The sequence below is a fragment of the Equus caballus genome, chromosome 16 (genome assembly GCF_041296265.1).
Source record: "Equus caballus isolate H_3958 breed thoroughbred chromosome 16, TB-T2T, whole genome shotgun sequence".
Lineage (NCBI taxonomy): Eukaryota > Metazoa > Chordata > Mammalia > Perissodactyla > Equidae > Equus > Equus caballus.
The window spans coordinates 48,445,499-48,457,984 of record NC_091699.1 but is presented as its reverse complement, the minus strand read 5'-3'; the positions used below and the strand labels follow the sequence as shown (position 1 = coordinate 48,457,984).

At 57.1% G+C, this 12,486-nt stretch overlaps 1 protein-coding gene across 2 annotated transcripts in view; it reads left to right on the top strand.

Moving 5' to 3' along the window:
• The window catches only part of SEMA3F (semaphorin 3F), a 29,378-nt gene that overhangs the window by 3,825 nt on the left and 13,067 nt on the right, over positions 1-12,486 (top strand). For both annotated transcript variants that reach the window (XM_005600641.4, XM_001496513.7), the window contains exon 2: positions 299-458. In XM_005600641.4, coding sequence (XP_005600698.1) covers positions 347-458 — 112 coding nt within the window. In that variant the 5' untranslated portion in view covers positions 299-346. The remainder of the gene's footprint in view (positions 1-298; positions 459-12,486) is intronic.

Sequence of the window (12,486 nt, the reverse complement as noted above, 5' to 3'; positions counted from 1 at the left end):
TGAGTCTCTGGTGGCTCCTCTTAACTCTGGTGACCCCAGGCTACATCCACTTACTTGCTCTTCAGGCCCATCGGCTAAACCTCCCCAGACAAAGGCAGGGACAAGGAAATATGTGAGGTTTGCACTCTGGGGCACTCAGGCCCCAGGTTGAGGGTGTGGGTAACAAATAGGTGCATCACTCTATTTGTTCAGATAGGGACACTGAGGTACCTTGGGCAGAATTATACAAGAGAAGTGTTGGTAAGGTGAGACTCTCCTGTCTGTCTCATGCATTCTAATCTTGGTTACCCCCAACTAGGTGTCCAGACAGCAGAGCCTGCTTCCTGGGCCCGAAGCCCCTCCCACAATGCCTGTCGCTGGTCTCCTCCTCTGGGCTTCCCTACTGACTGGGGCCTGGCCAGCCACTCTGACCCAGGACCACCTCCCAGCCACACCCCGGGTCCGGCTCTCATTCAAAGGTAAGAGGCTGCTTTGCTGTTCCCCAGAATCATCCTCTGTTCGCAGCACTTGGCCCCCTTGCACAGGAGAGAGAGGAGAGATCAGAGCAAAAAAGGACAGATTGTGGAAACACATGGGTCACCCTGGTTGTGTGTGTGCGCTGGGGGATAGGGGAGGTAGTGACTTGGCTGGGAAAGGCTGGAGACTCGACCACTAGACATTTTGGAGAAGTGTCCTGAGTCTGGGCCCCTTCTAGAGTCAGAATGTGGGGTCTTGGGCTGGGTGGCCTAGGGTCTGCAGAGCATCTCCCTCTGTGTGATAATTGGGGATATGGAGATGTCACTCTTTCCAAACTTGTGTTGCTGAAGCCCCTTCTTGCCACTGCTATGCATCTGCTCCTGCCTTGGGCAGTCCCTGGTGGGGAGGGTCAGGCAGTTGGGCAGACACTGAGGTCTCAGGAAACTGGAGGCACAGGACCTGCTCTGCTGGGTTGTGGGTGCTTGAGGAACCTTTGTTTGGGTCTCTAGGTGGGAGGAATTCCCAGGAATTAGGGAGGGCACTATTGGCTGTGACTGGAGGGTAGGCCACCTGGGGAGTTCTGGGAGAGTGCGTGCTGCTGTGAGAGGCCTGAGTTCCTGAGATCCCCAATGAGCATTTTGTCTTGGCAGTCACTGGACAGTTTTAATGATGTGTTGGGGTCTCGGAGTGAAAGGCCAGTTCCCCAGTTCCATCACCTTTGCCCCTAACCCACTGGGCAGGTGAATCGCATGGTATACACACCCAGGTGGACAGACAGCTCACTCACTAGCCACTTCCTCGAAGTTGTGTGTGATCAGAGGAGTCTACCCTTGGCCTGGGGTAAGGGGCAGTGGCCATGCAGGGGCCTTGGGGACCTGGGGTCATTTCTGAGTTCTCAGCCTTGGCCCTCCTCTGGCCCAGGGTCACTTTGTCCAGCTCCTGCCCTGGGTGGGGCGGACTCAGCCCTGACTGGCCAGGTTTCCAGGCACACATATGGAGTGAAAGGCTGAGCTGACCTTTTTCCTTCCTCAGGCTTGACTGAGGCCCAGCCCTGACCTCCCCATGTTCCCCAGCAGAACCCCTCCCCTGGCCTCATCCCACCTCTGCAACTTGATGGGGGAGTGGGGAAGGAATTTCTGAGCACGTGCCTGGAAGGAGACTGGGTCTGAGAAATGGGCAGAGGAATTGATTAGTTTGGGCTGTAAAAGCACCCCCTCCTGGCCTGGAAAGGTGAGATGTTTATTCTGCTGACCCCTCGATCCTTCCCTGGTGTAATTCCTCAGAGCCCATTAATAAATCTTCAAGGGGCCTGATTCTCCCCTCATATCCCCTTCCCAGCCCAGAGTCTGGAGCGGAAGTAGAGTGTCCTCTCTCGCCACAGGGGGAGGGAGGGGTGGCTCGGTCTCCACACTCCTGGGGCCCTGGAGCCCAGACAGCCACTCTGGGTGTTATTTCTGTTGTTACCCTGGAGACCCACGAGAGGACGCAGAAGGGATGAGACATGGGAGGCCTCTGCGTGCTTCTTTTCAACCTTCTCAGACCTCCAGGGCCAAAAGGGCAAAGGCTTTTGTTCCTGTTTTCCAGAGAGAGAAACCGAGGCTCAGGCAAGGGCAGGGCCAAGGGCAGGCAGGAAACAGAGGCGAGGCCAAAAATAGAACCCTGGTGTCCTGGCCTTGCCGAAGCCTGACACCCACATCGGTGGTCGGGTCGATTCCTTCTCAATTAGCTCTAAAGCCGACACCCGCAGTGACGAAAAGCCCAACTCACTGGCAGCCAGCCTATGGTGCTGACTGCTGTGGCAGCCTGGGGTGGGGCTGTAGGATGCCTGGGGCCATCCCCCCCGCCCAGGACTCTGTGCCTTTGCATACACAGGTTTCCCTGCCCTGAGTGACCTTTCCTGTTCTCCACTTGATCTGGTGCCCTGGTTTTATACTTAGATGACACTTAGTGTAACAGGTACTTGACCACCTACTGTGTACCGGGCCCTGTGAGTACTGGCGACGCTGCAGTGAACAAGACGGGGTGCTCACAGTCGCACTGGCTGAAAAGACAATGGACACCCAACTGGTCAGTGCCACCTGGGAGCCCAGCACTTACTGTGCACCAGGCCCTGTGCATCTGCCCGTGCTGGATGGTTTCAGCCAGGACATGTACATGAAGTGGCCCTCAGTGAGGAGTAGGCCCTCACCAAGTGTTTGTGGAGTGAGAATGGAAACCAACACCTACAGTAACTGGGATGCCACAGCCAGGCCAGGAAGAGGCAAAGGGGCAGGGCTTCTTCCGGGTGCATGTCATGAGCACAGAGGGTTGCTCTCAGAAGCACTGGTGGTCACTCTGGCTTCACGCCTCAATTTCTCTATCTGTGCCATGGATGGATATAGCAGCTGGCATATAAGGCCTCAGGGACTCAGCCTAGGCACATCCCCTCCCCTGCCTGGGTCCTGCTGCAGTTGGGAGGTGCTGGTTCCGGCCTGGTCAGGCCAGACTCTCCAAGCTAGAGGTGCTGGCATGAGAAGCCATGCTGCTCAGGGCAGATATAGGGACAAAGGCAGGAACTGGGCTAGGCTTGGGCTTGCTGCCTGCTCATCCGCCTGGGCACCCCAGTCGGGCCTAAAGCCAAGAGAGTGTCAGGGAGATGGGGCCTCAGGTTCACTCAGAGTCAGGGGCTCCTATGCTCCATCTCCTGAGCTTCCAACAGCAGCACATCCAGGTCAGGCAAAAGTGAGGGGTCAAGTGGAGACTATTTCCAGGAGCAGGCAAGGTATTCTTTGAGAACTTGCGGATGCTTGGGACTAGAGAGCCTAGCCAGTGGGACCCTCTTTCCTCCACTCACCTTTACCTGCGCCTGGAGACCCCTTAACCCAGAGTCAATGGCCAAGTCTGGGAGAAAAATTTCTCCCCTACCCCAGCCTGGGACACCCAAGCCCTAGGGTACCCACCTTGGGCTGCAGCAGGGAGGTGTGAGGGCCCTGCAATCTCCTTTGTTCAGCTTGAGAAATGTTTACTTTTCCCCAGGAAGCCACCCCCATATGGTTTCTGCCTGGGCCAGCTTTGGTCAGGACTTGGGGCCAGGACTTTGGTGGGGGAAAGGAGTCTTGTGATGACATGAGGTGGCTGGGCTACTGGGGAAACTGAGGCAGGAATAGGCAGATGGAGCAGAAGGTCACCTTGCCAGGGAAGGTCAGGAAAGATGAAAATAATAGAAAAACAATTGGTGCCCATAATGATAACCAAGTGGCGGTTCCTTCAAGGCCTGACGGGGGTCTCCTGTGAGGCGTGAGACCCAGAGCCTTCCCAAGTCTCTCCGGAGCAGGACTAAGATGGAGCATGGCTCTGCCTGATATCTGAACCTGTCCCAGGACTAAGAGTGGAGGGCGGGGTGGGAGATACAGGCACAGCCCTCTCCCATGAGCGAGGGACAGAGTTCTAGGATCCCACAGTGCCGGCTTTAGCATTCCCAGCTTCATTGCCCAAGGAAAGAGCTGGGGTCACACTAGGCAGGCTTCTCAGGCCTTCTGCCCACAGAAGCAACAGCACTTGAGTTTACTTATTTCCAGGCTATAAATCTAGCCCTCCATCACCTCAACCCCTCTACTGATCATGGTCCTCTAGGAAGCTCTTTCCTTTCAGCGAAAGAAAACCTGGGTCCAAGAGAGGAAAGGGCTCCTATGTCCAGAGTAACCCTGGGATTCGGACCTTCTCTGACTCCAGGCATAACTGGCTTTCTCGGTGGGGAAGGATGTTCTAAAGGTGGTGGGTGAATGGCTGGGTGCTGGTCACTGCCCACTCACCACCTCAGCCCAGCCTCCGAGCCTTGGGGGCTAATGACCCAGAACAGTGCCACCACTTATATTATTTGTGTGTGGTGTCAGAGAACCAGAGTTGCCAGATCTCCTTGTTAGGAAATGAGATTGGAGGTTAGAAGGGGTCACAGCTAGTTTACTTCATCCGAGGGGGAATGAATATGAGTTGAGGTGGGAGTGTATTTAGCCAGCCTTGACAGAGCATTGTCCCAGCCCCAGACCTGACGGCACAGGGGTGAGGGTGGGGCTGGAGAGCTGGAGGACCCACCGTTGCCCCCGAGGGGCTCCCTGGCCACCAAATTGAGGTGTGGAGCTTCGAGTTGCAGAGGAGGAGGCGAGGAGGGGTCAGGAGCCCCAAGAGCTTTGAGGCCAGGAGAGGCACCAGGGAGCTGGGCCAGGGTCAGGTGGCTTTGACAGCTACAGCCAGATTTGGAGCTAGCAAACCAAGGAGGTATTCTGGGATGAGCCAGGATGAGGGAGGAAGGAAGACCTAAAGCGTGAACTTGAGTCCAGATCCCTGTATTTGAGATCTCAGTTTTCCTGGAAATGGGAGCTGCCTCACTCCTGGAGGGGACTTGGAAGTGGCCACTTCAGGAGTTGGGTCCTGGGGGCTGGCTGTTCACCTCTCAGCTGGTCAGGAATCGGCCCTCGGAGACAGTGAGGACAGGTCCTTGTGCTTGCCAAGAACCTACCTGGGGCCTAGCCTGAGTCAACCAGGCCAGGGGCTAGAACCTTCATCTGTGGTCCTTCCAGGTCCAGCGAAGCTTTGGATGGGACCACCACTGGCTGGGCCTCAGCAGCACAGGCCCCGTCTCTGCTTCCCTGGCACGACGCCCACCCCTTCCTCCCTGGCTCCAGCTTCCCTTGGCACTGAGCAAGGAGCTGGTGCATGCTCAAGGAGTAAATCATGTTCCTTGGCAGCCCCCGCTGCTTCGTAATCGTAAAGAATTTAAAGAGAAACCGCCAAGATAAAAATCTCATCTCAGCCCATAAAGGCATCTTTCACCCTGTGGCTTGGGAGGCAGCGGCCTCAGAGTGGGCGCCCAGCTATCTGCACCTGTGTGCGTGTGCACCTCTGACCCTGTGACCCCTCCTAAGGTGGTGATGTCTTCAGAGCCATGGGTACTTGGCCCCTGACTCCTGGGAGACTTCTAGCTCCTCCCCCAGGGAAGGGAATGGGGCACTTAAATTTGGCAGAATGCAGAGGTGATGGTGGTTGTGGTTGAGACGGCTGGCCCCGAAGGCAGACAAACCCCCATTCCACTCATGTCAGCTGTATGACCTCGGACAAGTGGCTTAGCCTTTCCAAGCCCTGGTTTCCCCCTGGGTAAGGTGGGGATGGCAGTGGCCCCATGGAAGCAGCACCCTGAGGACTCAGGCTGCCTTGCTTGCATCCTGGCCGTGGGGATCCTTTGGGTAGTGAAGTCCCTCTGTGTCCCTGCTGCCTGGGCTGTACAGTGGGGATAAGAATGGTACTGACCTCATTGTGTTGTTGGGAGGATTACCTTTGTGAGTATAGTTATAGCCCTGGCAAAAGAAGTCTCAGGAACTAGGTGCTGCACTGAGGGCGGCAGACAGGTGAGAGACGATGCTGGGGGGTGCCCAAGGAATCTCGAACTGCTTCGCCCGTCCCTCTAGATTTCTAACCTTTGGTGAGGGAGATGGTGTTTGAAAAGGACTGCAGGAGGGACGCTGAGCCCTGTGGTTGGAGTGGGGTCTGGAGGAGAATTCCTACCCTGGGCATCCGGGCAGGCTTTGTGGAGGAGGCTGCATCTCAAAGAGAGGAAGGGAGGTTGTGGGAGAGGGAAGCCAGGAACAGAGGCCAGATGTGTGTGGTGCAACAGCTGGGGAAAGAGCAAGATGCTAGATGGAGTCTTGTTTTTGGTGCTTGGGTGTAGAGTTTGCATTTTTTCCTTGTGGTTTTTAAACTCTTTTTTTCTCATGGCAGAGGTACCAAATACATATTGTGGGAAAAACCTAATGACAGAGATAATTTGGGGAGGGGATGCCTTGGAGGGAGCTTCCCCCTGGGATTTGCTCCCCAGTCTGGTTGGGGCCCACGATGAGCTGCAATGACCCCCCCTCGAACACTGTTCTGGCTCCTACACTTGTGCTAGAGGTGACTGGCCCTGGGTTGCTCACTTGGGCATCTACACAGCTGGGCCAAGAGCATGTTTTGCTGGCCTAGCCTGGTGCTGTCCTGGGAATCTGAGCCATGCCTCAAGGGAGCCTTGGAGCTCTGGAGAAGCAGAGAAGATTCCTGCTGCATTTTTCTTAGAAATAGCAAGAGGGCCTTTGCCAGAGGCCTGGATGCCAGAAGGCTCCGGTCTGAATCCAAAGCCCAGCTCACGTGGGCGCCTAATCTTGGCCGGCCTGCTGCCCCCCTCCCCCTGCTGGGAAGCCCCAGGGAGAGGGCGGAGGCCTCCTGGGCTCCAGACCCTGACCATTGGTCCTGACCAGCAAAGAATGGGGCCTGGGCGGTGGCTGCTGGCCTGGGATCCAGGAGGCCAGACTGTGGGGGAGGGAGAGCTCAGCAAGGCTGACTTGTGGCATTCTCACTGGGGCAACTACTGGCTATCTGCTACATCTCTGCAGGGCAGAGACAGCCCCAAAGCAGCAGGCCCCTCCAGGGACCAGGAAGACTTTGGAGCGTGAGGCCTCAGCTCCAGAGCCCCTTCCCCCACTCTTCTTCCTTCCTTCCTCTCCCCGATCCCCCCCTTGCCTCTCCCCCTCCCGTCACCATCCTGACCTCTCCTTGGCTTCCTACCCGGACATGCTCTTTCCTCTGAGGTCTCTGCCCCCAGCCAAGAGCCTTGTTTCTTCCCACTTAGGGCTCAGTGCTGATCCTCTCACTTCCCTCCAAGGGCAGAGTCTGCTGCCTGTGTACCTGCTGCTCAGCCAGCATGGTTGGCTCCTGTGGGTCATACGCTACAATTGGCAGAGCAGCAGCTACAATGTGGGGGCCTCGTGGGCTCCTGCAGCACCTGAGGTTGAGTGGGTGGCACTCCAGGGGGGCTCTACCCAGGGCTGCCTGCACTGTCATTTAACACTCTCCTGTCCCAGCACCAGGCCTGTGTGCAGTACTCACTGCCTTCCTGGACCATTGACTGGCTGAGTTCTTCCTGGGCTCCCAACTCAGCCTCACTGTATCCCCCAGGGCTGACCCTGAGCACACATCTGTCTGCATGGTGCCTCAGTTTCCCCATTTGAGTGTTGAGGAGGGGACTAAGACTAGGACATCCTGGGAATCTCTGAGTGGGTGATGTGAAGGGGCTCCAGGGACCCTAGGCATCCAAGGAGGGTGCCAGAGATGGGGGCTGAGCCCAAGGCAGGGGGAGGGTCTTGACGCCCACCAGCTTGTCGGGCCCATCCTGGCCTGTCTGTCTGGTTGATTTATCGGAGTAAATGAGCCATGGAGAGTTTGTTATCTTTTGCAGTCACAGGGAGGAGGAGGTGGCAGAGGAAGGAGTGAGGGGTTTCCGGGCCAGGTCTGGAATGTGGGAGGAGGGGTGGGCCCCTGAGGCCTGTGGAACTGGAGGTGCTGATCTGCTCTCCCTACCCGAGAAATGGATCAATACGACCCTCCCCCTCAGCACCAACCCCTCTGCCCACCCCCTTCACACTTCTTGGGGCACATTCTTTTTTTTTTTTTTTTTTTTAGGAAGATTAGCCCTGAGCTAACTGCTACCAATCTTCCTCTTTTGTTTTGCTGAGGAAGACTGGCCCTGAGCTCGCATCCATGCCCACCTTCCTCTACTTTATATGTGGGACACCTACCACAGCATGGCTTGCTGAGTGGTGCCATGTCCGCACCCGGGATCCCAACCAACGAACCCCGGGCCACCGAGGCAGGACGTGCACACTTAACTGCTGCACCACCAGGTCGGCACCTTGGGGCACATTCTTGTGTAAGCTGCTTGCCTGGCCTAGGCCCCCTCCTTCCACTCCATGCACCCAGTCTCCCTGCCCCTCCAGGCCAGTTTTCTTGACTACACTGTGTCATTTCCAAGCTGGGCTAGAGCTCTGAACTCTGCCTGGCCGGTGAATGCCCAAAGGTGTTCTCATAGGCAGCCATGCATGCCGTTAAGTGTCCATGTAGGACCTCCTGGACCCCTGAGCCACCAGCCCAGATCTAGAATGATCAAGTGCCATGGGCCCTGGGGGTGGACAGAGATCAGTGGAGGCACCTAGACTGGAGAGCCTCCTATCTGCTGGGACAAAATGGTCGAAAGTCACTGGACATCCTTAGGGAGAGAGATGTAGAACCTCTGGTTTCCACCTGGCGTGTGTGCCAGGGAGTGACCCTGCTGCCCCTTCCCTCCTGACTTTTCCTGGGTCAGGATGAGCTGTGCCCCCAGCCTGTGCTCTCCTTGGTGGAGCAGGTGGGCGCTGGAGCGGAACGGGCGTGGGAACAGCAGGCTTAGGCCTACTGGCCCCCGGCCCCGGCCCTCAGTCCCTGAAATGGGAGGGAAGCTGATGGCAGAGCTTTAGCCCAGCTGGGTGACTCCAGCTCAGCTCTGGCTTAATGTTTACTGAACAGCTGGGATGTTTACAGTGGCCTTTAAGAAGGGGCCCCTTGTTCCAGAGTATTTCCCATCTTGAGGGTTCCACTATGGGCTCTTCCGACCTCACCACCTCCCTGTACCCCGGGATAGGAGTGTCAGGGATGCAGGGACTCAACCATCCCTGCCCTCACCAGGGCTGGGCCAGTGTCGTGGCGCCTGCCCCTTCACCCTCCATGCTGGCCTTGGGTCCTTCTCCCTTGCAGGAGAGGACATTCCCAGAAAGAGGCAGCTCTAGGTGGTGAAATACGGTAACTGGGTCCCCAGTGCAGACATTTAAATTAAATTCAATCAGAGCAGTTATTGAATATAAACACGCCGAGTCATTTACATGTTAATTATGTTGAATGGACCACGAGGCCATAATTAGTTGCTAATTGGGTGAGAGCGGCTGTAATTGGTTTTGTTGGCACCGACCTGGCTCACCTGCCTAGGGGATGGGGGGCAAGTGTGGATCACTCTTGGGGAGGCCTCTGCGTCTCTAATCTGGAGAGCCTGGCCCAGGGATGGGACTGCAGGGGACAGATATTGAGGGGCTTGGGGCCAGAGGAACCTGGAACCTACCCCCTCAGGGAGGAGGCCCTGAAGCCCAAGGTAAAACCCTGGGTCTGGCTTCTAGTGATTTCTATCCAGAACATCCCGAGGGGAAAAGGGACTAGGAGAGCCAGCCCCTGGATCAGCAGTGATAGTGTCCCTGCCTGGCCCCATGTGGGACCTAGACCTGAACAATTGGTAAATGCCCAAGAGAGGGTCTGTGGGAGCACAAGGCAGCTGTCAGATGCTGGGGCCCTGGGTTGGCCTGGCTTGTGTTGGGGTCTTGGCATTGGGATATTGGGTGGGTGTGCTGAGCAGGGGCAAAGGTGCATGCAAAGGCTTTGAGGCTGCCCTGCCCCCAGCTCAGCCTGCCTGGGGCTCCCAGTGTTTTAGGGCTGTGGCCAGGGGCTGAGGCCTTCCGGCTGGCCGCTCATTAAAAGAGGATTAGGCCCGGAGCCAGGGGGCCAGCCCAGCTCCTGGCCTTCCTCTGGGGCCCCTTGCAGCTTTGGGAGAGTGCTAAAGGGGCTGTGGGCCACCCCTCCCTAGAGCCCACAGCGAGTGTCAGTGGCTGGCTGAACCCTGCCGCTCCTGCTGCTGCCACTGCTACCTTCTCCTTGTCCACCTCAGTTTCCCTCCTCAGAAGGGCAGGAAGATGAAGCACTGACAAAGACCCTGGCTAGCACCCCCATCCCCACCCCCAATCTCATTTCTCTGCTCAGGGATTAGGGCTGCACTAGCCCAGATGAGGTCAGAGGTCAGGGCTGGGCTTCAGGGACCTGTCTATCACCCCCTAGTACCCAAGCACCGCCAGAGGAGGTGATGCTGTCAGTCAGGGCCTGCTGCTTTGTGGGGCTGTAACCAAGGGGGCGGGGTGCCCACCTCTGCTCCAAGACCCTGGTTTTTGCAGCAGCCCCTGCCTCACTAGCAATAGACCTGGTGTCCTAGAGACGGGCAGCAGGGGTCAGGGGCCGCCCACTTGCAGTCTGCGGGTGAGGGCCTCAGAAACGCCTCCTCAGTGCTGTCCTTGCCCACTACCTCCTTTAAAGCAAGGCATCATCAGCTGCTTCCCAGAGATGAGGAAACGGAGACCCCCAGGATTAAGTCCTCTGTCCACTGAGAATGTTCCTGCCTCTGGACCTTTGCCAGGCCATTCTGGGCTGGGACCCTGAGTATCTAATGGCCATAGGGAGTGCTAGAGGCTGGGAATGGCTGCGGAAATGAGGTATCTGATGCCAGAAAAGGCTCTTCCTTCCCGATGACGGGAAAAGCCTTCCCGGATGTCGCCCCACCCAACTTGTGCCCAGCCTGGTGAGGGTATGGAGGTGGAGAGCCTTTCCCAGGATGCTTCACCCAGGCATCCACCTGCCCTCTCCAAGGTCAAAGCTTATCCAGACTTGAGTCCCGACACCTACAGAACCCTCGATCGCTCCCCCGCCCCTCTATTGGTATTACCAGGGCATGGGGGAGGGGTGACACTCCTGCTACCAGAACTGGGCCTGGGACAAGTAGAGCAGAGGTGGGGACTGGCCTGAGGACATGGCCAGGCTAGGTCTATGTCAACCCTCCCCCCTATAAACACTGATGCCTTGCCCCAAGTCCCTGCTTCTTAGGGAGGCTGGGTGCTAGTGGGATCTAGCCCTGCTAACACCACAGGTGTCAGAGCAGGACACTAGGGCCACTTGAAGGCCCCCAATTCCTTTGCCCTGTGGTGGGGGTGGTGGAGGAAAGACGCCAGTTTCACTCCTTACCCTGTGACCTGAGGTGAGCACCACTCTTCCCCAGAGCTCAGCCTTCCTGTCTGGAGCTGGGCGTGCAGGGCTGTCCTGGGGCCCCTTGTTTGGATTCTTTCCTACAATCTGGCATGAGTGAGATAAGCACTCCAGCCATGAGTTGATAAGGCCAGAGCCCTACACCCAATTCGCTCTAGGACCCTGGAAAACTCCTGCCCTTCTCCACCTCAGTTTCCCCTCTGTAGGCTGGGTTTGGATGGATTGTTCAGGGTTTACTCTGCTCCTGTGGGTTGGGGATGAGTCATCAGGAAGCCCCTTCCTGCCCCATTGCCCTCTCTGCTCCCCACTCCAGCACTAGGAAATGGGGTAACCGGGATTGGACTGAGGGTGGATATCTCCAAGAGATGGTAACATCTGGGAGCCTGCTTCCATGGAGAAAGAACTTGGGACCTGCTCCCACTGTCCTCTGCCCCGTAAGTCAGAGTCAGCTCATGAAGGACAGGTTGGGGAGGACCCAAGGAATGTTCAGCTGTCAGCATTTCCCTGAGATCAGAGCAGAACCCCCACTCCAGGATCACCTTGAATGTCAGTACTAGGGGTGGGTACTGAGGCTCAGAGAGCCAGAGTGCCCCAGCTGGGGTCGTGAAGTCCATGCCAAAGTCAAAGATTCCTGACCCTTGGTCCTACCCCTTCCCCACCCCACACAACCTCATGGGGTCTCCCCACCCCCACCACAGTTTCCACAGTGACCAAAACATCACATCCTGTGACAACAGAGCCATTGATGCCATATCCTGTGGTCACTGGGAGGGATCCCGAGGGTCCTGAGTCATGTGCCCTGTCGAGGGAGTGCGAGTCATCTTCCTGCCCTGGCCCTCTCAGCAGGCAGTCTACCACCAAGACTGGCTTTGCCTGGGCTTCCCCCTCCTTCGACCCAAAAGGTCCTGGACCTGGGTGGGAATCCCACCCACCCCCACCCCCCACCCCCCGCCGTACACTGTGGCATGTCACTTCCCTTCTCTGTGCCTCAATGTCCTCATCTGGAAATTGGATGTTGTGAGCATAGGACTTTGCACGTAGTAGATGCTTGATGACTAAGTGAGAGGCTCCCTCCATCCCCACCTCTACCCAGGGGTAGAGGAGGGTGTGGAGGATTGAGAGGTAGAGTATCAGATCAAGGCTAGTCTCCTGCTTCCCATGTAGGTGTCAGTTTCCTCATCTGCTGAGTGGTCTCCCTCTTGCCTTTCTCGCAGAAGGGGGTGGAGCCTGGAGTGCTGGGGCTTTGAGTTGGGGAAGGAGACTTGAACTTGGGGCTTGGGCACTGGGAGTTATGGCACGGCAGAGGAGGAGGGTCCAGATTGTAGAGGCCCAAGGCTGGGCAGGGATGGAGGGCAGGGATTA